Here is a 25,712-nt window from a genome sequence, read left to right as displayed (position 1 = left end):
TATGTATGTGCAAGCAAATTATTCCTTTATTTCCTAAATATGTTCAGGTTCACTGAGGTTATATTTAAAATGATCTTTCTTGGCGTACGGTAAAAGCGTCTACTTATGACCACCAGGTGGCAGTACACTCTGGTTTTTCACCTGAAACGTTTAACCGCTCTCTTTCTCTTTAGAGTAAGTGTATTTTAACAGGGAGAGAGAGACAGTGAGAGAAAGAAAGATAGAGAGACTTGAATAACCAGGCAAGTGTTGCAAAGACTCTTAGACATCCATGGTCTGATGATCTCTATGTTGCACGACCTTGTCCTTAGAGAAAGAAAAAGCAGCAGTGGGGGTTGGTGGAGCTCCTCTCATCCATGTGCATGCTGTGTCTGATCCAGTGATGATGAGAGGGTCCCAACAACTCTCATGCTCACTCAGCTCCACTTCAGTTACAGTCACTGCTTCCCTTTGGAATATCGCTTTTTTGATGAAGATACCTGAGGAGGATTGAAAGAAGACCTGCATGAAGGATTAACTGATTTTCTCCCACCAAAGTTGGTTTAATTCATCATCTCATCCTACATTCGAGCTTTTTCTACTGGAATAATGCATTCCTGCTGCAGAGGCTCCTGGTTGTCAGTGGTATTTGGTGCTGTGCTGGTTGTTCTTGCTGCTGGTAATGCTGGACCAAATCTAGACAGTAGGCAGGCTGGGTCTTCGTGCTTCGGAGGTTTTGATCTCTACTTTGTTTTGGACAAGTGAGTTACCTGACACACACTACCTGACATATTTAAAGGGGGAGGATAAGGATGGTCTTTGTTGAAAAGTTAATTTCACTTTCAAAGTCTATGATAAATCTGTTGTGTATATCCCTATTGATCTTGATTTGAATCCTCTTCTCAGGTTTCATGATGCATTGATTTATGCATTTTAATGAATGCATGAAGTTAATATGCATGCATTCATGCTGTTCTATGGATTCTCCTGTCTGCCAAAATATTATCATAATGTCATCATCATTTATGTCATCATCACACCCCCTGGTGTCATATCTTTATTGACAGACAGATGATGCATTACTTACTGTGTATTCTTAATCCACATTTCAGCATTGCATACATCCTCAGATGGTCTTAATTATTGGTAGGGTTTCCCCTATCCATTAGTCAGCTACAATCGGCTGAAGCAGACTTGACTGCTGTGTTCGGTGTTCTTCATCATTAACATAAATTATGCCATGTAAGTAGACTTTATCCAAAATTGCTTCCAGGTAAATTCATAAATGATCCGCAAACAGAAGAAGGAAACAGGATGTTTGGCATCCCTTCAACGTCATGTGGAGACACTGCTCTGGATTTGGAAATACTTTCCATGTTTGTCTAACCTGGTTCTCATTTATCTCTGTTTCCTGTCAGAAATGCAACGTGGGCATTTCATTCAACTACAACTTTGACCCATAACTTATCAGTCACATTGATTCAATTATTCATTAGATTTCTTTAAGTTGTCTGAAGGATAGAAACAAAAATAATTTCTCAGTAAAACTGACGTCATTTGGTCATGTGAAAATGGTTATTACAAGTCCGAATATCACACATGAACAGTGTTTATCTTGGTTGATTGGGACTAGAAGGGAGCGCACTTTAAACTGTAGCTGAATATGAACACATAGCTCCTCTGGCACTGACAGTGAACTAAGCCAGGCTGTTTCATTTGGACTGCAACAGAGTACTTAGCTTATGCCATTTTTGTTCTGCAATCCTGACTTTAAACAGCTTGTTTTCTTACCAAGCCAAGTGTTTGTCAACTAGGTCAACCCAATAACCATCATTCAACTAATTTCTCTCATTCTGATGACGGGATTGGTGGATCACAATATGTAACTCTTCCTGCAGAGCTGGTGATGGATTTTCCAGTTGTCCTACAGTAAATGTTGGTGCCAACTTCAGCCTCACTGTTGTGTCTCTGAGGGAAAATAAGCAAATTGTGTGTAATAGAGGATATTTGTTAGTGCTAGCCATGTTCACACAGATTTATATAACATGCGTGCACTGACAGCGTTTGTCATCAGACTTCAATTCAATGCATGGCTGTTCTTTAAACTTAAAAAAACAACGTTTTTCTTTGGGTGTGATCTAAGCTCTCTCTGCTGCCTTTCAGTTGTGATGTCCTCCACCTGCCCTCTCTGGAATCTTACAGTATCTGCTTGATTTCTATCCCTCTCTCTGCACTGCCTTCTCTCCATTACCTCCAGATGTTCCTGTGTTTCAGCCTGTTGGCCGGCTGTTTGTGGTGGGACTCTTGTCATGGTAACACTGGCAAAATAGGCTCTTGGAGAAATGTCGAGGGAAGCACAGAGTAAAAACAAAGTTTAGATAAAAGACTTTCTGATAATCATCAAAAATGATACATTCAAGCTCCCATATAGTTATTTATCAACCTGATACAACTATTTATCTAAAGATAATTACATAATAAGACTAGCTGGCAACTCCTTACGTGTGAATGATCCAAACCAATAAAAACATCAAGTTAAAATCAAAAGCACAAGATTATTTTCAAGTTGATTAGCCTGGATGGGAGAGAGGGAGGGAGAGAGAGAGAGAGAGAGAGAGAGAGAGAGAGAGAGAGAGAGACACAGCGTGAGAGAGAGAGGTAGAAAGAAAGCTAGTTGTAACCAAAGAGCAGTAGGAAAGCTTAATGTAGAAAACATGTATGTACAGTATTGCAGGTGTATTAAATGATGAAAAACTGTAATCTGAGGCGTAAGAAACTGTTGTTACTCCTCTTTTTACATTTGTTTTAAATTCTTTTCTCATTAAAAGTTTATTCCAGTAATGGATCACTGGGCTACTAGGCACAGGGCTCAGGTCAAAATGGGGGCCAGTAAACCTCTGCAAAGTTATGATGAATGTAGTTATTCTGTCTCTGTAGTAGTGTTGTGTTTCAATGAATCAGGATGTTGGAGACTGACAACAAAACTACTAGAAATGCAAATACAACTACAAAGATATATAAAATGACAACAAACTGCGGCACAAAATACTACGAAGAGACATGATCAAATGAAGCTTTGAGTTGTGAAATGCAGGACTCCCAAGTCAGCGAGCAGCATGCAGATTGAATCCTTGCCTCTAATCACTCACAAACCAATCACAGCTAATTCTCACAAGGCAGTCCATGTAATCACAACTTCCTCCTCACTGATTCCTCCTACACCAATGTTGCTCACACTCCACTGCTGCTGGCAACATCACCCCAACCTCCTCCAGTCTAGCCTAGAAGCCTTCGGTTTTACCCCTGTACGTGGGGGGTTGTTCTTCATGTAAATTCCCCATTTACATGAAGAACAACAAAACACACAAAGTATCACAAAGGGACAAAAAAGTTGAACAAAGGGACTCAAAATGACTTTAAAGAGATGCAAAACTGAGAGACAAACACAAATGTAGGATACACAAAAGACCTAAAAAACACACAAAAGTACAAGAGGGATAAAAACAAGTACAAAGGGACACAAAATGACCACAGAGAGATGCAAACTAGAGATGCCAGATAAAAGCAAACAACTACAAGTAGAAACAAACAGCTATGGACACAAAACAGAGACACGTCCATTAGTTGTTTGTGTCTCTTTTAGTCAGTGGTACTTCAATATAAGAGGGGTACAAGGCTATATACTGTCTTTGTACAGTTGTAAGTAGTTTAATACACCGTGGCATATTGTTCAACAGTAGCACAGATGAGAAGTCACGTATACAGTCGATCTATCACAATAGTTAAGAATAAATCCTCACATTAATTTGTTTCTTAATTTCTCTCATCAGATCTGGGAGTGTGCAGAATCACTGGACTGAAATCTACCGCTTTGTTGAACATCTAGCTCATAAATTCTTAAGGTAAAAAAAAAGTCAAGTGACCATGGGAAAAGATGTAACATGGAATTACGTTACTTATCAAACAGAGAATAATTAGTTCTTTCCTTTCTTCAGTCCACAGTTGCGAATGTCCTTCATTGTGTTTTCCACTGAGGGAAGGATCTTAATGAGCCTGACAGAAGACAGGTGGGTGCAGATCCCCTCAAAAAATGACTTTTAATCCTTTGTTTTCTATCATGCAGCTACAAGAAATGAGTGTAATACCAGATTTGGACTAAGGTTACACAAAGTTGATTTCTCTGTTTTTTACGACCATGAAGAGATTTCAGTTGGATACTTTTCCCCCCTGTGATCCGTCTGATCTGTCGCTCTATCTGGACAAATACTTCACTGCGTGCTTTTTGACACATTGTGGGCAGCTTACATGTCTTGAATTTTTTCTGCTGAATTTCTAAAAGGCCACAAAATGTTTTTATTGCATCACTGCTTCCTTGTATCTTATTCTACAAAGGGCTAATTTCCTGTCTATCTCCATAACAGTTTTACCAATACTGTTTCTGTTCGCTCATCTGTTACACATTGCTGGTATTTTCTGCAAATTCTGTCCTTATGGAAACTGTTATTGTTACCACGCCTTGAAGTGTCTGGCTTTAGTCAAAAGTATGTTCACAAATGAATTTGACAAAACAAACATTTTGAGAAAAAAATGAGATCGTTAACAATCTCATTTCAAATCCAGATTACCTCTATATTTGTATGTCTGCTCAGGGAACGCATTCGTAAAGGTCTAGAGGAGCTGCAGGGGGTTCAACCTGGAGGAGACACCTTCATGCACGAGGGCATCCTGAGGGTGAGCAGCCTCTGCATGTCAAACTCCTCATTAGCATCTGCTTTATTTCTGTGCTGGGTCCAATCACAACACTGTCCAGAGAGCTAAATGGATGTTGTGTTAAAGAACAGAGGAGCTCCTTAATTGACTGCATGCTACAAGATTGATCATATATTGTTTCAAACCAGCCCTTCATTTTTGTCTCAGGCCAGTGAGCAGATTTACTATGGAAACACTGAAGGTCAGTATTACTTTTCTTTGTTTCATATTACACTTAATCATGCTAAGTTGTCAGTTGATTGTACAAAATTTCAGAAATCTTAACAAGGCACGGTCATTTGCAACTGACAAAATTATCTTATTGGTCATTTTTCTCTGAGGTCAAATTCAAGATGGAAGCTCAGATTAGGCTATAATGGCATACCGCAGTATTCCAGGTTGTAATCGTGTAGATTGAGTAGTTCTGAAAATTGTTATCAATTATCTAACTCAATGATCGCCCAGCAGCGACCCATTAGCTGCAGTCAGATAACAGAAAACATTAGCATCCAGCCAGTTTCTGGATAATATAACCATTAGCAAGGGCGATTCTACAAACCAACAGTTGGGTATTCAAACATCAAACAAGAGAAAATGCTTCAATTCCTCAAACGATGTTAACTTGGAACACATTAAAACTAATTGTAACAACCTACCAGCTAATGTGATGTAAAATAACAAAAGGTAACCCAGGAAGTGCGTGATTGTTACCATCAGCTGTCGTCTCAATGTAGCTATTTTTTTTGCTTGACTTGAAATGTGGCTAAATTTCCCTCCAGTTTTTCACAATCAATTTTCTTGTCTGTTTTTCTATGGAAAAGTTGGATAAGGATTGTCAGGTATACCCTACATTTTTATGACTTACAACCTGTAATTTAGTAATGCTGTAAGAACAGAATTTGAGCCATCCAACTAGGCTATATTGGAAGATAAGATGAGTGAAATTGCAGCGAAGGTGACCAAGTTCTTTCTTTTTTGCAGGTTATCGCACTGCAAGCGTGATCATAGCGCTCACAGACGGAGAGCTGCACGAGGATCTCTTCTACTATGCTGAGAGAGAGGTGAGAGAGATAAAAGAGAAGTTAAATGGGTTACAAATGATTTCCATGTGGAACATTTGAGCCAACACATGATGGACCCGATCAAACACTTGCCCGCCTATACACCTCCACTTTGATCCTCCTCCTATATAGTCAGGAAGAAATTGGGTCACAGAGTCTGTACTGAAGCCCAGTGGTTTTCCTCGCATATGTACTGAGGTCATGTGATTTATTCAGAAACCACAGATGAAGGTGTGCAAACGCAAGATGCAGATGATAGACAAACGTTCACATCTTGTGCCAGAAGGATGAAGCTCTCAGTAGCTGGAAATGTTGCTCTTGACAGCTGTGGGAGTTCTGAGGTTGTCATTCAACACAGAGGCATTACTACTTAAAAATAAAATATCGATCTTGAGTGATCTGTTTGGCATTCATGCATCTATGTGATGTTTCTACTGTTTTATGATGTCTCAATTGTTAATCAACACATGGTGTTGCCCAGCTTCGTGTAAACTCTTGTCAGATGCTGGGCAAATATGAGCCTTTTGAATGTCATGAAATGCTGACCGTAGTTGAATCCAGTTGCTAAGCTTACCTGTTTCTGTTTTGAATCTTTCATACCTTACAGGCCAATCGCTCCCGAAGTTTGGGTGCCTCTGTTTACTGCGTGGGGGTGAAGGATTTCAATGAGACACAGGTGTGTGGTTTTTTTTGTTACTGTTAAAGTGTCATGATGTTTACACAGAGAAAAAAATGATAATTGTATTTTTGAAGCTCCTAAAAAAAGTATTTGTAAAACACTGAAACAATTTGTTTTAGTTTCAAAGTCATTTTTATTTCTTAAAGGCAAAGTTAGCCCAGATTAAAAGAAATCCACAACCATATTAAAAGTCTTACATACACCATCATTTAAGTTTTTGGCAGTTTACGGATTACAGCGTGTCTTAACAAAACTCAATTATATCATATGAGTCCCCCTTTAATCATTTAAGCTGTTAACAAAGATAAATCTGTGATTTGGATTAATAAGTATGCACTTAATATTTGTGATTGTAAAAACATATTTTCTCTCCAGCTAGCAAACATTGCTGACAGTAAGGATCATGTCTTCCCTGTCAACGATGGATTTGAGGCCTTGCAAGGCGTCATTGACTCAGTAAGTGTTTCAGTTCTGCTCAAAATCATTTTCAAACAGCACCCACGAGTCAAATATAGCCTTACTCTATCAGAAACATTCACAATTATTAATTTAGAGGTCAGCATGATGTCATATTACTTTAACATCATGTATTTGCTTTAGTCACCTCTACTTTAATCTACAAACACACTGATCAAACAGATACAGAATACTAAATAGTTTTAAAGCATGATAAGTCATTTTGTCCATGCAGCCCGACCAGGCCAGACGACTTCTATGATAACCTACTGCAACTGTGACTTTCTCACTTTTCATCATCATGAATGATGTCTTCTAAACATTATCAAAAGGTTTTTATCTCTAAAGACCCACCTGGTGAAGATGACTTAAATGGTTGTTTTTGATGAGTAAAAAACGTGTTGTTGTAATACCGCTGTCGTCAAAAGGGTACAAGTTGTGAGCAGAGTTAAAGGTCTGGCAGCTGTCCATCATCTGAAACAGATTAGCGGCAACCTGAAAGATGTTATTTCTTATTTATCTGAGCGTGAAGTCCTTCATGAGTCAGTCTTCTTCATCTTCAGGATAACCATGGCTTTGTTCCTTGTGAGCAGCAGGTGCATATCCATCTGCAGAACAGAAATGAGAATGAACGGAAACTTCAAGCCATCAGACCCCTGTGACAAATGTTAACCAGTCTTTCAGTTTAGAGAGTATAGATAACCACAATCGGAAAGAGATAAACGCTGTACTAACTGTGCAAGCAACAAAATAGAATCTTCAAATAGTAATGATAAAGGATATTTTTAAAAGCCTATGTGTTGCTTTGTAAAAAAAAAAAAAATGACTGCTGAATAGACAGACCTTTATTGATGAGCTCTGCATTACCTTTCTCCTGTTCTCCTCAGATCCTGAAGAAATCGTGTATTGAGATCCTGGCAGCTGAGCCCTCTAGTATCTGTGCAGGAGGTAGGATGAGTAACCGCTTGTTCATATTCTTCAGACAACTCAATAACTTTGTATTTATTTATTTAACCTTTCAATAGTTGAAACTTTACAATTTCTATAATTCAATTAAACCTTTTTAGGCCTAAAAAGTTCATAGTTTGAATAATTTACATTGACAGACAGAAACATTCAGAATTAAAATGAATTCAAACAGAATAATACTCAGTAAAAACAACGTCGCACTGAGGGGAAGAGGTTTGAGATAATTGTCTTAAAATGACTATAAAATAAATTAGTGCTGATCTTTAGAATTTGTTCTTACATGTTGTTGCACAAAAAAACAAATACTCATAATTAATAATTATCACTTGCTATAAAAACAAACAAACATGAAATTGGTTATGTTGTTTCCAATCATTAGGATTGGGAGATGCTGTTAGACCTGAGTGGAAAACTCGTTCTTCCACAGGAAATAGCTTTCACTAAATTGAGGCCTGACATTGTATTTTGGTCTGAGTTATCGGATAGTTAATTTCATTTAACTGACAGTTCCTTTGCAAAACTCTGTGGAGGAAGCGTACCAAAGAAAAAGGTTTAGGTATGCAGATTTGGCAGCAGAAGCTGAACAGCTGAAAATGAGGAGTTAGGGTTCTTCCAGTCAAAGTGGAATGTAAAAGATTCATAGCACGATAAGCTATCTCATTACTGGGAGAACTGGGAATGCATGGACAGGGATTGCGAAAGACTGTAAAGAAGATGTCAAATGAAGATGGTAGGAGAAAACAGTTTCTCTCATTTGTTTTTCCTCACTTCTCTTCCCTCATTAAACGGGGATTAAATAAGGGAGTAGGGGGAGGTAGGCTAACAGCCCTATCCTGAGCGATAGGCACCAGAGACAGGGCAACTCACCCTTGGCTCTATACATCCCTTATCCTCTTTCTTATATCTCTCCTCAGACTTCTCTGGGTTTTTCTATTTTCTTTTGTGGTCTTTGCTGTCCTTTTTCTTTAAAGGAATAGTTACGTTTTGGTTGAGGGGCCACTATGGGGCCATGTGGTAGGGTAGGTAGTATCAGTGTTGTCACTACCTGGAGCTTTCATAACAAGCCTGGGTCTGTTGAAGGCATTGCTGTTTGGGTTGTGATAGCCATGTGGTAAAGTGGGTAAGATATATAGAAGATCTGCATGTGGGTATATTTGGCACTGAGAACTAGCATATTTGTGATGAGAGTTTTTTTCACTGTGCGCTTATCCTTTCATCAGGTACTGTTAGCTTGTGTTGATGTCAAAGTTAGGATGATAAGGATTTAGCATTCTGAAAATACCAACAATACAGTTCTAGGACTCAAGAGCAAGTTGAAAAGTCAGAGAAAAAACAATACAGAATATCATCCACATTAAGATATTAACATCAGTAATTGAAGACACTAAATTATAAATTATAAAAAAATACAGGGCCTAGAAGTGATCCTTGTGTAACACCTAAAACAAATATTTCAGAGACATAATTTTAAGCTTGTTGTCATTTCTTTCCAGTTGTAAGTGCAAAACTGATGATCATTCCATAATCTAACTTTTTCCTTAAATATTTGATCTATCAGTATCTATATATAAATCTAACGATGATGGAACCCTTCCCTTAACCACTAATGAGGCTTGCACATCGGACAAAAAAAGAAAGACATAAAACAACATGTTACTGTTACTTATAGGTTAATATTTTTTAAATAATGTACTATAATAATATTCTGCAACATATATATATATATATGTATATACAAGGAATGTTGTTTTGGTTCAAGATGACCCCAGAGAGGTCAAACTTCCAGTTGGATGTCTAAATCATTTACTGTTTCAATTGACTTAGTTGGAGATTGTAAAAGGAAAAAGCTGTTTAAAAACTACTCTAATAGGTCATCAATTAAATATATATATTTTTTAGTATGAAAAGTTGATTTTAAATTAGAAAAAGTAATAAGGAATCAAAGAAGGCCCATGAGGGTTAATAATGATATCACACTAACAGACCACAGAACAATCTCCTTTTTAAGATGAATGTTAATCATTGCATGGTTTTATTTAAATAATTGAACAAGGTGTTATTGTTGCATGTGTTCAGTAATTACTGTCATTTCAGTCAGTAACACAGTGAGGTGAAGTCAATAAGGGAGTGTTCAGTATTTTTTATAGCATTATATGGCTTTTGGGTTTATTTTGGACTTAAATAAAACTTAAATATATTTTGATTTTTTGTGTGTGATGACCTTTATATTCCTTCTCCTCGCTCAGAGACCTTCCAAGTAGTGGTGAGAGGAAATGGGTTCCTACACGCCCGCAACGTCGATAAGGTTCTGTGCAGCTTCCGCATCAACGAGACCCACACAAAGAGTGAGTGAAACATCATTGAGCTTCTTCTCAATTTCACTGCTTCACTGCATTAACTGTTTCATTACACACAAGTACAGTGACTCAAAGTGTAAAAGCTGATACAGACATTATATAAACAGATGAGTGTGTTGTAAAATTCTTCTTAAAGCTTAGCTTTCCAAAAGTCAAACACTAGGTCAGCTACACAGCTGAAGTCATCTGTGATCAAACGAGCAGCCATACTGAGGTTATTTTAATCAAGGCAACATATTGAGTCATTTTTACAACCTTTAAAGAAGCCAGAAACAAGAGAAACCAGTACACACTCATAGCAGCAGAAGAAAGGCTTTGGGGATACAGCCAGATTCCTTATGGTTTTTTTTTACTAGTAGCTTATTGTAACAGTTTTAAACCACTTCCTACAAGGCGTGCCACAGTGATGCAGGAGGTGCTGGTCTAATTACAAGGCAAGGTATTCATGAGCACTGAGACATAAACACAATGTCTGCTCCTCTGAGGGAAAAGTTGAGTTTATTGTTTTCTCTAAGCTTGCATTTAAGTTGCCTGATTCTGTGTTAGTACCACGTTGCATGTTTACCATCTTTTCTGCTTTCTCACATCTGTACAGTTAGCACACAGTTTGAACTTATTAGCAATCCAGAGAGAGAGAGAGAGTTTCCTACAGTACATTTTGTTTACTTTGATGATGCCATCAAGATTCTGCACATCTTCTAAAAAAGCAAATTCTGCACAACTTACTCTTCAAATAAAATTCAATGAACTGTATTTAAAAAGTCCTATCAGTGTTTAAACTATTGTTGAAATGTCCTCAGAATACAGCATAACCTCCCTGCAGGCGCATTGCAGACATGGAAACAATTAGAGTAAAATTATCTCCTTACGTCAGTCCAATAATGCTTGTTAACTCCTCCTCCAGAATTCACTAACTCTCAGAAAGTTTACTCGCAATTCTCTGGAAATTATTTATTTCACATCAGGGGTTAACTGTAAATAAAAATAATAAGGCCAACATTGGCTCCCCTGGAGAGGAATATGTGGAAAATGAAAACCATTTCTCTTCTCTCTAACATGTCTTTACTTACCCTCAATGACTCCTCCTCTCCAGTCCTGTTTTCCTCACAAATATTGTAAAATGGCTCAAAGGAAAAGCAGCGGTATGTAAGTGCATATGTTGAACAGATGAATCACTGTTTGACTTTGTGTCTCCAGGAAAAAAGTAGCAGCAAAAACAGGCAAGCTGCGATTTGGCAGGTCCTGTTCTGAGCTCTCCTTTGTTTTGGTGACAGATGTTGAAACTATCCTATGGATAATATTCAACCATGTTACTCAAGAGACACGTTTTTGAAGATGTGATTAATTAATTTGGGAAATGCTGAATGTTGAGTGGTCTTTCACATGTGGAGTGGCAGGAAGAAGCTTCCCACGTCTAAGTCAGCCCATCGGCAAAACACTAACAGTCAATTCAGTTATGGTCAAACTTATCTCTATTTATGGATGCTACACGAAAATGTAGATATGTACACAAAAAGCTCCTCGTGCCGATCAGTGTTTAGATTCCCTGACTACCTGAAATGCATCATATACACTTCAAACGCCATTTATCTACAATTGGAGAACTAGGCCTGCGTTGAAGAAAAAAATAAATCAAAGTTTCTGACATAATTTCACAAGATTAAAGTTGTAAATGTAAAATAATAAAGTGGTGACTTTAATGAATGGTTAGATGTGTTAGTTTGAAAGGTCATAGCAGAAAAGCAGCCACCCTCCTATGTTTAAAAGAGGAACATGGAGCATCTGGTTAAGTTCTTCTTAAGTGTCTTTAGAAGACTATCTTTTCTACTAAAGGAATAGCCTTGGTGCAAACAATCGTAACGTTTCAAAGAAACTAACGTTTTCCATTTTGCCTAACTGAGTATGAATGAAAAAATGATTCTAGGTAATATCTCAGATTGAAAATAACTTGTCAAGCATACGAACCATGAACATTCTGAATAAACCATTTTATGAAACAAATGTGCAAATTTCTGATGGAAATCGTTGCCTTTTAAAATGCTTTAAAAATGGATGCTTTAACTATAACACTTGGATTATAGCCCAACGGCCATTACGTCTTTATTCTTGTATAATAACAAATTTAATCTAGTGTATTTCCAAATTTAATCTTGTAAAATAAAGACTTTGATCTTAGTTTACAACATTATTCTTGTAAATGTATTGACTAATCTGTAATATCATGACTTTCTCCTCTTAAAACTTTTGTCTTTTTAATGTAGGACTATCCTTGTAATATAATAACTTTCTTTTCTGTGGCCGTAACACATTGATGTCATATTTAACCAGCAAGCACTTTAAAAGTCGTTTTTTCTCCTTTTTAGGACAGACATGACGAAGCCTGCATTTTAACTTTTTACTAATCAGTTTCATCACAATGTTGTTATTTTGTGCAAATATGACTCATGTCATTTGCAGGTAAAACAAGAGAGATTCTTTTTTTTTTTTTTTTCAAGTTTGCAGTGTAACTGATAAACTGTTTAAGTCAGACTCAAGAGAAACAGATAAACAAGCGCTACACCTACAAATGGAAACATTTACCTAAACACATCACAGTAAAAGAAGTCTTAGCTGGAAGTCGTTTAACGGTAACAGATGGTTACTGGAATTTGTTGTAATTTTTCGAGACCTATTTGTAACGCTCTATACCACTTTAGCTTGAGGCCATTCTGAGTGCAAGGTGGATCTTGAGATGAACTCTGAGCTGGACCATATCTGGGCCAGTTTATATTGGCGCCGAGCTTTCCTGGCTGCACTGTTCCCCCATTCTCCCCCTCCTCTCCTCTCATGCTTGCATGGTGTTTCTAGAGAAGATCAGCCGCGAACTGTATTGCTGCTTGTGTTGATTCCCTCAGTCTTGGGGTATGTACTCCCTCTGCCAGAATAAACACAGAATTGGGCGATGATGCGAGTTGGAGCTGCTTTCCTAAAAGCCAGCTGGCTAAGGAGGAGATCTGGATTAGCCTGCAAAACAAAAGCAATGGTGAAATAGTTCTATCAGTGTTTCTGAGAGGAGATAGAAACATCACGACAAAGCAGACAACAAAGAAGTTGTTCTGAAGAGGCATTCCCATCAGACAGTTTGTTAATCAGTCACACTGAAAGAAATGACATCGTTTCACTTCTTTAGAAATCTGCATGGTTTTACTTCTCTCTCTTCCAGACGACTCACAGTTACAATGAAGTTGTGATGTAAGTCAGGCAATCTGACTAATCTTACAGTAACCAGGCTGAATATAGTCATAGTCTGCAGTATTTCAATTAATTACATCAGCAAACAAGCGACACACCGTGTACGTTCTGACAATGTTGTGCATTTCTCTGTCCATAACCGATCACCTTGTGATGGGTGTACATAATTTTTATAATATTGTTTTTATATTCTACTTAATTTTTGTCAGTATTGTATCCATGTGTTTTGCATTTTTATCCATAACTTGACTCCTCTTGTCCTTGACTTTGGCTGTTGTAACAGGTTATCGTATCATATAATATTGTATCTTATCTTATCTTGATTCAAGATTTGGTGGTAATACTTTCAAATTAAATACTATTAAATTGTTTCCACAAGGCACCGTTGTAATGTTTGTCTCTTCCATAGTGGTAAAGCCTTTGATTGTGGAAGATACATATCTTCTCTGCCCAGCACCCGTGCTTCAAGATGAAGGGATGTAAGTCCTGACATTTATATATATGACCCCATCCACTCTGATTTTGTAACACACCACTTGAATAACTAACATGATATTTTTTCCCTTTCTTTGCAGGGCAGCAAACCTTTATGTCAGTATGAACGAAGGACTCAGTTTCATCTCCAGTTCGGTCACTATTACCACTGTAGGCTGTGTGAGTGCAATGTAAAAAAAGAGCCAATGTAAACAATGTTTTGTAAGCACTGATTCCATGGAAGATCCAACCAAACAGCCTCTTTCCCGCATGAATAATAAAGCCTAGAGAAGTGGTTTACATCTAAATGGTGCTCTCCATATTCAGACGGTCTGTGTTGACGTGTCTGTCTCTGTTCCAGTCTGATGGGACCATCCTGGCCATCGCTCTGCTCATCCTCATGCTGCTCCTGGTCTTGGCTCTCCTCTGGTGGTTCTGGCCTCTCTGCTGCACTGTGGTGAGTTCCTCTAAAAACACTAATGCAATCAAAACATGCCCGCATGCTGCTTTACAGAAAGCGTCTGTTTCGATTCTTTCTTAACTTTAGGCAGCTTCAAATACTTTTGGAATGCAGTCATTTGCTTTTTCGACAATAAGACAGAGAGAGATGTGTTTTGCTGGTCTGTTTGGTCTGGGTAACGCCCCCTTACGGCATCTCATTAACCTCAACAACATTCCCCCTGCAGAGGAGGTCAGGGTCTAAGAGTCAATAAGAGCATTTGGCCTTTTTGCATCCCTGCAGTATATGAGTCCACAATCAGAAGAGGTCAAGGTTGTCGGGTTAACATGTGTTTAAGTAATTATGGTGCCTTTGAAATAATTGCCTTTCCAAGAGGTCACAGAAGGTGACCTCTGGCCAACACTTCCAGGATAAATGAACTGGTAGACCTCCACTGGTAAGAGTTAGCAAACTCTTCCATCAGTCATTAGGCTGAATTTCCAGTGAGTGGTCAGGAAACAAAAACTGAAATGGGCTGTTTTAGGTTAAGAGTTTGAGAAGGAAGATAACTCACCAGAGAAAGAAAGCTTAATGGTTGCAATCTGCTGTGCATACATGTCGGTGCCAGTATTTAGACAGTGGTCAAACCACCAGCATGAAAATATGTCATCAAAGTCTCTTGATAGGCAGCCACTCCTTTACCAAAATCTGTCCATCTCCTCTCAAATGAAGAGTGCCTCTTTTACATCCAACTTCAATGTTTCCAGTGCTGGAAACAAGAGTGTTGGGAATTGCCAGAGAAAGAGAGAGAGAGAGAGAGGGATAGAGAAAGAGAGATGTCAGCTTTTACTACATGGCTGTTCCTACTTTATTTTTTTTTCTGTTCTCTTCCATTAAGTTGCAAATTGGAGTCTGTGCAGCAAGTCTGTTTAGGAAAGCGATGCTGGGTTACCATGGGGGATTGTTTGAGGTCCAGCATTTGGTGATGCACGGAGGAAAATGGAACAAATTGAATTAGAATCACTTAATTTGCCAAGTGCATTTTATGTAGAAAAACTACAGGAAAGAAAATCCCTGACAGCTAAGGTGGTGACATATATAACGAGAAGAGAAAAAGGTCAAAACAGAGACTAAAGCGTAGTATCAACTGTGCACTACCTGTGCAACCACAACATGTAGAAGCACACAACCTGCTCTGACATTTGAGAGTTTTCATCAAATAACTTCACAAACAATAATAATAAATATCACATATGATATATCATAGCATATGTAATGGATTGCATTGCTATATACGGAGAGTAAGAGCAAACAATACAACGTTTATGAGCTCAGTACTCCTCCCTTTCCCTAATCAACGTCAGGCCCAAGAATCTGGCGAGCAGATTTCTAGGTCAGCGCATCGATTGCTCTTGTAAAGGAGAAAAGACATGAAGGAGGAAAACATTTCCTCCACCATGTGTTGCTGTTTTTTCATCTTGTTTCACACGAAGTAAACATTGCTGTGACATGTAGAATTTATAAAAAAAAAATCTATTTTGAGATACTTGTTTGTGACTTTTTGTTGTTTCCTCACTTCCTTCTCGTCGCATGCAATCTTTTCAGATCATCCATGAGCCGCCACCACCACCTGTGGACGAGAGTTCGGTAGGAGCTGCATCGCGCACACTGATCTGTTTCTTATGTCTCCAAAAGAAAAAGCCCATTATTTAAGACTTTAAGACAGCTGGCAGTGCTTAGGTTGTGTAATTTTTCTGATTATTCTGACATCGTAAACCTTAAATGGCCATGCAGTGTCACACTCTCGCTGTCTGGCATTAATCTATGATTTCACTCATTATGTAATTCCATAAATGTGATGCGGGTTAACGCCCTCTTAGAATAACAATGAAATCCTGACTTCTACTGTTGTTTTTACCTTCACTCTTTTAAATGTTGATTTTCTTTAATTCATGTTTATCAAATCACTTTTGGGTCTTCGAGGTTAACGCTGAAGAAACAACTGACTCATCATATTATTTCACATAAATTTGATCAACAATTTTTTTATTTTTTTTGACCGCCTAAAACCTCTGCACAAAAACACCAAGATATCTTTGGACAGTGAAGCACATTAGGCTGCATCAATTTCACCTGTTTAACAGAAAATGTATTTAACTCGAATTTTTTTTTTCATGGCCTCAAAGACAAATTCCAGCCTTTATTCTGGCTTCTGCTGTTCGACATCCGGGTAGATTATGAGTCAGAGGGGCTGTATTAGAGAGCTGAAACAGCAAAGGTTTAGCCAGTGGGCTTTCTAATTTCCTCTGATCTGACAGACATCACAGAGGGGACAGAAATTAGGGTGGTGTTTGAGGGAGGCCAGACACAGAGGCATTTCATTTAATTCCTAGTGACCAATGAAAGGACATTTCAAACAGGTTACTCAAATTCTGGGTGTTATTTGACATGTATGCATTTGGAAAAAAAACATTCAAAGTCTATTTTTTTGCCTGTGATTACAACTGGAAGTGGCTTTTTTAAAATAAATATATAACAATAACACCAACTCACTTTCCCTCTGCCACAGGACGATGAAGACTTTGAATCCCCTAAGAAGAAATGGCCGACTGTGGATGCCTCGTACTACGGAGGGAGAGGAGTAGGAGGAATAAAAAGGATGGAGGTGAGATCATGTAAATCTCAACCCTCAAGAATGAAGGGCTTGAAAGCAACCCAATAACCCATAACACCTGCGCTACTCTGAAAACAATCTCATGTATACATTTTAAATACCAGGCAAAGACATTTAGATACTCTTGACCATCTATTCCTGATCAGCTAGTGATACATTATGATTCTCTTTTCTCCCCATTTCAGGTCCGTTGGGGTGAAAAAGGCTCCACAGAAGAAGGAGCAAAGCTGGAAAAGGCCAAAAATGCCAAAGTGAAGATGCCTGAGCAGGAGTATGTTCCGTCCCCCATGAGGGTTCTCAACAATGGCATGCACAAACCCCTTGGGCCCCGCAAGTGGTACTCACCCATTCAGGTAAACAACAACGACAAGAGGAGGAGGAAACTGTCTGGGGGATTTGTCTGGTCTGAAGAAAGTCTCATTGTTGACTAAACTGATAAACACAGGAATAATACATTTCAACTGAGGGACATAAAAAACAAGATATGGTGGAGGATTTCTTTGATAGTTGTCCAACAAGTCTGTGAGCTCAGCTTACATTTAATTAATGCAAGCACTCCTGGTTGTTTAAAAACTCTTCTGGAAAAATTCTTTTTTTTTTTTTAAATTGTTAGCATGTGTTGTGTATCCAGTAAATATCAGCTACAAATCCCTCATTATTAATCTGTCTGAGTATATGTAAGTTATAGCATGATTGAAATGTCAAAGTGAAAAAAGCACAAGATGTGTTAAGGTCATCACGCTGAGGTGACTACTGGCACACAGTCGCTTCCTCCAGGGCCAGCACGGGGTTAAAGGAGTTGTTCTGACGCCTTCCAGTCCGCTGGGGGATCACTAATAGAAACCAGACTCCTTTAGGACTGACCTACAGGGAGCAAGGATGCACAGCCAGCAGTTTTGTGAAGAAAAACAGCTGCATTTCCTGCTCTTATCTGACAAATATTTGCTGTTTGAAAACTATGAGAAGTCAGCTAACAACGAACTAAAATGATTTAGTTCTGTGTTGCTGTGAGATGGCTGCAGGAATTTGATTAAAAATAATTTCAAGGCGTTGTGTAATGAAAAGATACCATAAACCTGTTCAGGTGTTTGAGAAATTAAGATGTATGTCTTCTTTGTTTCCATAGAGCAAACTGGATGCATTGTGGGTACTTTTAAGGAAAGGCTACGACCGTGTGTCTGTAATGAGACCTCATCCAGGTGACAAGGTAAGAATAACTGAAAAGCTGCACTGATAGTCTTAAAATATGACTGTAGAGCAGCCTGACGTAAAGCCTTGGCTCTGCTTTTGCTTTTTGGCCGAGACTAATCTGTATCTGAAAATGCTGAGAAAACTGACCAGCTGTGAGCAATGAAGTGTGAACAGAGAGGCTCATGGGAAAACTTGTGTTGAGTTAGGATTTGGTCTGCACCGTCTGGCTGCAGTATGCTGCGATGTAAAGGTGTCTGGAGAAGTCGTTATGAAAAGGCAAATGTAATTCCTCAAAGGCCAGCTGCAGTGGGGGGATAACTGTGTGATGACCTCCACTGTTGGCAGCTAACACGGCGTCTGAGACTGTGGGATCTTCAAGTGTTGAAGAAAAGGAGTTTGAGGGGGTTCTGTATTGATCATCCATAAGAATAAAAAAAGGCTTATGCTGCACTTTTCACTGAGTAACAAATGTTAATAAATGCAGGCAGCCGCTACATTCAGAGTTGTGAGAGAAGTGAGATTAGAAAGAATCTTAGCAAGAACGTTCGTCTAATTTTAGGTCAGAAATGTCTCATCACATTTAATATGATATACAGTCAATCTGACAAGTCCAGAAAAACCAAGATATAAAAAGCAAAAATTATGCTTAAATTGCTTGTAAGAAGTAAACATATCTGCCAGTGCAACAAGCAAAATGTACAGCAACTTGTTAAGTGTGTAATCAGATCTTTTTGGCTAGAAATGATACCAATAAACTTTGTACAAGTTTTTTGCAGGGCCCCTCCGCCTTCTTTAAGCATCATTTCCTGTCTAGGTTAAGCCATAATACCTTAAGACAACTTCATTTGTTAACCTATAAAAAAGAAGTCCAAACAATATGTCTGCTCTCACACACAGCCTTTTATTAACTGTCTGATGACTGGCTGGTTATTTTCATTAACCTGTATAAGATACCACACAGCTGTTTTGACTCTCTAGTCTTAAAGGAATTTATAGTGTGGCCATGATTTAAGGATTTCATTATCGCCATCAATTGCTGCTGTTTGAGCCCTCAGGAACACAGGTGGAGAAGGAGAAACAGAAGCCCAGGACCCAGGGGTGCAATGTAGTTCACTTAAAACTTAAGCTGATAGTGTAAAGACATCTGTAAAGTAAAAATAATATAACAATAAATTCATAGAAATATTTCCATCTACAGCCACTAAATGATATGTATTTCACTCAGAGCAAGTGTTTGATAGCTGTTAGTGATTAGATTAGCTGACTGAATGTGGTTCACTCAGAGTGCTAAGAAGCAGGAAGCTTGACTTCTTTAAGCAGTTCATTTGAAATCGTTTTATGGACCAGTTTACAACATATCCCACTAACAGACAATTTAAATTAAAGCCAGAGTGCAAAAACAAATTGCACACCATGCACAGAATACCATATTTAAACAACTGCTCCTCTAACAAGTAAATGAAGGTGAACTTTTTTGGAGAGAAGTGTAGAAGTGTACAGTGTACTTTAGCTCTGTAATTCAGCTGCAGCATTAAATTCCCATCAGCAGAATATGTATGAATCTGATACAGAGACAATCACATTTAATAACCATTCATTTTATAAATAATCTTATCCAACAAAGCAAGAAAAGTTTGTTATTCTTTTAACATTTCAAACAATTAAGTATTATTTTGTATTTGTTCTGAATTGTCAACTTAAACACAAGTTCTGGTTATCTTATTGTCAAGTTATTCCCAGTATTAATCCTTCTGAAACTGTCAACCAGTCAACAAGGCAAGCTGGTCTTACTTCACGGCAACTTTGATACAGTTTTGAAAAAGAAAAACAGCCAAGCAATATGCTCAGTTTATGTAGAGTTACCTTGGGCTCACAGGAAATATCAGGCACAATTATTATAGCTAACACACTGCACTCTAATTAGAAGTGTACCAGGTAGTCCTACACACTATAAAACTCTTAATTAGTGCATGGAAAAAAAAAGCTGGGCACTTGTCTCCTTCATGGTTTGCAGTAAACAAGCTTGTTCTGGTTGCAATTAAGAGCCTCTTGTCAAAGCCTTGCTTTTATAACTTCCCCTAAATGAATCCTTTCAGGAGAAGTGGGAGGAGGGTAGGAGGCATGTTGATCCTACTGCCTGCCAGACAGAAACACAAGTCAGGTTCCTGTTACTTGACATAAATGTCTGAGTCTCCATTAATGGTAATTAACAGGGAAATTAATCACAAAGAACATCCCAGCAAAATAAACTCATTATTATAAAACATTGAACTACTATATTATTACATTGTCTTCAGTGTTAACTAATATTTAGGTTGGCTGAGACTTTATAAAACAATGGAAGAGTCCAAGAGACAATAAAATATATAGTATTCACTGTCTCATAACGCTGAGGGAACGATAACAAGTTGACATTATTTTTTCTTCCTTGTTTATGTATGACATGCAACATTTTTCCAGGATTTGTCTCAGCTTTGAATTGCCTCCCGGGGACAAATAAAGTTTTTCTGAATTGAATTGAATTGAAGAGGTCATCTCGCCCCTCTGGTAAATAAGAGGCACAGAGCAGCGCTGTCATCCCATATCACTGAACCTCCCTGATCCCCTCAGTGCATCTTGTCCCCGGGCCTGGGCGTAGCTTTTTCTTAAATATGCAGTCTCTCTTTCATGACTTCATCTTGGGCGAGAGTGACGGCAGCTTATTTTGTCCATGCTAAGCACAGAAAGCCCTGAACTGTCCTCAACGGCAGCTGTGATTAAGGTTGAAGACACAGGCATGTCGAGTGTCTTCAAAGGGCAAGACCTCTATAAGGGAGCGTCGCTGTATCATCTGTATTTTTTAACAGAAAGCAAAAAGAATTTGTGGGAAATGAAAGGTTTAGAAAACGTCTTCTTGCAAGTATATCATCTATAAGGTCCAAGACTTTAAGACTAACATAAAGCAGCATGATGAGAAACAAACTCAGCGGAACTACTATGAATGACAAATCACATGTTCTTCAATACAGAACATTTCTTAAATTATATTTTCACATGTCACGTTATTTTATGTCCAATTTAGTAGACTATGTCTGGTATTAGATAAACATGGTTTTACTCCATTACTGCTAACATATGAAGCTACGAAACCGAATACTAACAGTTGTCAGAGAAAAATCTGTGAAGAATTATTTTATAAATTTAATAAACCATTAGCTTATTCTGTAGCTAGCTAAAAAGCCACTGCACTGTGTTTAGCTAGCAAGATGTTTTCTACAATTTTCTGTCTGCTTGTAGGACTATACATGACAGGCAAATATATGACTGTTTGAATATTGACTGTTAATCTTATTTTATATCAATGGAAGGAAACAAGGCGTGTGTCTACAGCATTTCTGCTAACAAGCTCAAAACTAAATGTGCTGAATGTTGGTGTAAAAATACTGGAGAAAGGGACTACATGCTGTTATGAAAGTTAACTTTGCTCAGCAAAGTAAGCCAACCTGAGGCTTTTGTATTGGTTCATGAAATAAAGTTATTATTTCCGAAACGCCCAATTGTTTTCCATTAGGCTAGCCAGCCACACACAGTCACTGCTCTGGACAAAGGCCCACATGGACATGCCCATCTCATCAAATATCAAATGTTTTGTTATTAATCTTCAGCACTATGAGTTCCTCTAATATCTGCTCTTATTTTTAATCATCAGGGTAGGTGCATGAACTTCTCCCGCTCAAAGTCTCCCTCTCCTCACTACCCACACTACAACCTCCACCCATCTCCAATCTACAAGCCTCCACCTCCACCTCAGGTCAGCCTCCCACCAACCCCCAACAGCCCCTCATCATCTCCATCGTACTCTTTCTCAACCCTGCCACCTCTTCCTCCAACACCTCCACCCGGCTCCTCCAGTCCCTCCCCTCCCATCACACCGCCCCCTTACACTCCACCTCCTAACCGGGCTCTCCCTCTGACCAACCTGCACATACCTGCCCCGCCAATGTTTCCCCCGAGTCCTCCACCTTCTGGCTCCCCGACTGGTTGCCTGCCTCTTCCTCCACAGGGACCTCCTCCAGTTCGAGCCCCTCCACCTGCTCGCCCACCACCTCATCCGGGTCTGTAGGGCTCGAGCAGCAGACGGAGAGAGTTTAAAGGAATTTTAAAAGAAACTGAGAGGCCCAGCAACAATCAGCACATGACCTTTATTGATTGTACCTGCAAGCGAGCACATGTGAGTGTGTTGTTTAATGACGGTGGTCTTCCTGCCTTGTGAAGTGGTGCAGTGAGGACTCAGCTATATGTCTACAGTGACTTTTGTACACATTTAGCCCAACAGTGCAATTGCTCTAATGCTTGAATTACACAGACATTCCCTACAGATGAGGTCATGGAGATGAGCTGAAAAACATTCACCTCCATGATCCTCAGGGCTGCTTCAGGCCCTGTCGTCCCCTCCATGACTACACAAGTTTGGATAAATCCTGACCCAGCAGAAGACACAACAGCTTGTATTCTACACGGGCCCTTGACGAGGAGCACAGTCATGTTGAAATAACCTTGACATTTAAATCTCTTTCTGTTTTTGTGTTCCTGATAAGAGATAAGACTCAAGTTGCAAATGTTCCACACACTCAGCAGAAACATCTTAAATCCCTGTTTTTGACTTTTTTGTACTTTTGAATGTTGAGCAACTGCATGCAATAATACTTTGGTCATTTTTTTGGTACTTTTTAGAAATGTTATTAATTTCTACCATGTTTTATGAAACAGAAATATGTTTTCTTTTTGTACTTTTTATTGTTAAGCACCACAATTTCAGAGTTTTAATTGTTTAGGTTAGAAAACATTTGTTGCTGTTTAACACAACAGTAAGGGAAATGAAACAGCCAGTGGTGGGATTTCAGAGGGTAACTCAAGATACAATATGATACGATAGGATAGGATACCTTTAATATCATGATACGTCTATTCTGTGATAATTAATCCATTTCAACACAATCATATAAAAATCACATTTCAATATTTGATTGACATTAGGATACATAATGCCCAAAAATAAAGGGTAAAGTTCAGGTTTAATGTATTTATTCACTACAATTTGGTGTTTCACCTATCACGCTTCATCTTTTTCATTCTTTTCACCGCTGCCAACATTATGTCTTCTTCTTTTTTTTATCCTGCAACTTCTTTTTTGACCATGAAGTAGTGATGGGGTGAGTCAAATTGCCAGGCAAATTGCCTTTTTAGTGCGCTGTATTTTTTCATATAAATATATCAATAATATGCACCATCAAGTCAACAATATATTTTAATAATATTTTGTCCCACACTAGAAACACAAATCTGCTACAATATAGCTGGCCTATCTTTGTGCACCTCAGAGTGGAAATAAATGTGTCACAGTCAGGGAAACGCTTTGCAAACTGTCTTGCTCATCAAACTAAAGACTAACAATAATTTTTATTCAACCACGTGTGTGTGTGTGTGTGTGTGTGTGTTAGTGACTATTCAATATTTGTGTTTGACAGCCACAGCAGCCTGACCTGAGTCAATGTGCCAGTTATATCATCTTACACAGACGTACTTGGTTTATTTTCACAAGGTAAATATGAAGCGGAATCTTCTGATGAGTCCCAAAGGATGTTTGTAACTTTACACCAAGACAGAACATAGACATATTTGTTTTTTCATTCTAAATAAAGTAAACAGTTCAAGTGCATTAAATTGGACTCTGTCTACATTTTTTTAACTAGAGTAACTTACCTGTAAAGCTTTTAGATTTACTCTATGACAGGAACTCTTAAGCTTTCATCAAAGCCTTATAAAACATCAATTGGTTCATTTTTTTAACGTGGCTTTTTGTCCACAGTTCTATTCATTTTCACCATTTTATAGTATGTCTCCACCTGCCATTTACTCTACACTATGTTTAGATATAACAATATTCTTCAAGATTCTTATTACATGCAATTTTCTTATTCTATTATTTCATCTGACAGTCAGTCAAGACCACTGATTTAGCAAAAAGTACAGAGGAACCTCACTAACCTCCTCTGATGGAAAAAAAGGAAAGCAGAGGATGGCTAACTAACTCCACATGTTCACATGTTGCATTATGTCACATGCACGAATGGAGTGAGCCATCTTGGAAAGTATTAGGCCCCATTCAATCCTCAGGATATGTGGACAGGCTGCAGAAAAGCTTCTCTGGTGTTAATCATTTGTGACATAATTTGGGGGCAGTGCACAGGACATAGTTGAAGAAGGAGCTAAAGAATTTCTCAAAGAAAGCGACTTTGATTAAGATCTGACTTTTCATTTAAAGTTGATCCATATGCAAGCACATTTTCTATTGGGCAGCTTTCAGTGGATTTCTCATGTCAAACAAACTCAGTGCAAGATGTCAGTAGGCTGCTGCCAGTTTGTGTTTCCACTCAGTGTGCACCAATACAGCACAGCTGTCTAACATATATAAACATTACATCACAGATTATATAGATGACACGGACAGTCCCATATGGTGAGATTCAGCAACAAAAGACGCAACAGTTATGCAGCCTGCTATCTACTTTCAAGTAATTTTTGGTTAGACTCAGTTTGAACCCCAGACTTTAATTAGTGACTGACAGTTTATTGAAAGATTTTCCTCCAGACTCTTTCAGCTTTAAGTGAGAACAGCTTTGTGTTAAACCAACAGTCACTAGTGTCTGGTTTCTCATATGTGTTCTTATGGTATGAGATCACGCATTAAACTCAAGTCCATATGCTTATCTACATTATTCATCAACTTCTGATATATTCCAAATCAACAAGGCTTTTGAACACTGGGTTTCAAAGCCCTTAATATCAAGACCACTATTAGGTACAGTTCTGCAAATCCAAATATTGCTTTAAAAGCTATTAAATGATATTTAAACATTAACTTTAGGAAAGTATTTCTGCTTTAATATACTGTTCATGAATTTATCTGTTTCATTTGTTGCCTCAAATTTCTTGAGGCTACCTGAATTACTAGTAAAGATACAGGAAATCTCCAACGACTCAACAGGGAGATCTGTCAAAGCAGTCGTTTAAATTCTAGATTACCTGAGATGATTTTTTAATAAGCTTTCCTTATTTCTATTTTTAAAACGGTGTAATACTCAATCAGACGCCTTAAACTGCTGTGATTGGTTATTCACGTTGGTAAAGGACTTGGGAGATGCTCTTAGGATGTTAATGTTTCGGATTTGGCTCCATTCAACTGAAAAACTACCCATGATGCTCCGTGTGATTGGAAAATGGAGATCGTCTTTGTCCAGAGCTTCAGCTGTTGTCTATGATTACTCTGCAACAGCAGTAGAGGCCATTGTTGTTGTCAGTCAGTGCAATGAAATCCTTCTGAGCATCGCACTTTCTTTCACCAACAGTTAAGCATTTTACCTTTCAACCTTGATGAAGCAGAATCCATTTGTAAAGTTAACGCTGGCAGGTT

At 38.4% G+C, this 25,712-nt stretch overlaps 1 protein-coding gene across 1 annotated transcript; it reads left to right on the top strand.

Annotated features, from left to right (window-relative positions):
* The first annotated feature begins 204 nt into the window (after window positions 1-204).
* antxr1a (ANTXR cell adhesion molecule 1a) lies at window positions 205-23,310 on the top strand. The gene is made up of 18 exons (XM_061037865.1): window positions 205-740; window positions 3,810-3,881; window positions 3,975-4,046; window positions 4,629-4,710; window positions 4,897-4,930; window positions 5,710-5,789; window positions 6,397-6,465; window positions 6,844-6,924; window positions 7,812-7,872; window positions 10,140-10,238; window positions 13,891-13,960; window positions 14,057-14,135; window positions 14,317-14,412; window positions 16,000-16,041; window positions 16,964-17,059; window positions 17,254-17,421; window positions 18,195-18,275; window positions 21,948-23,310. Exons 1-18 carry the CDS (start codon window positions 589-591, stop codon window positions 22,359-22,361), a joined length of 1,848 nt encoding a protein of 615 aa, XP_060893848.1. The 5' UTR covers window positions 205-588; the 3' UTR covers window positions 22,362-23,310.
* Window positions 23,311-25,712: the final 2,402 nt, after the last annotated feature.

This window comes from Labrus mixtus, chromosome 5, assembly GCF_963584025.1.
Source record: "Labrus mixtus chromosome 5, fLabMix1.1, whole genome shotgun sequence".
Lineage (NCBI taxonomy): Eukaryota > Metazoa > Chordata > Actinopteri > Labriformes > Labridae > Labrus > Labrus mixtus.
Note: the sequence above shows the minus strand (reverse complement) of the source record. Positions and strands in the feature narration are given on the sequence as shown.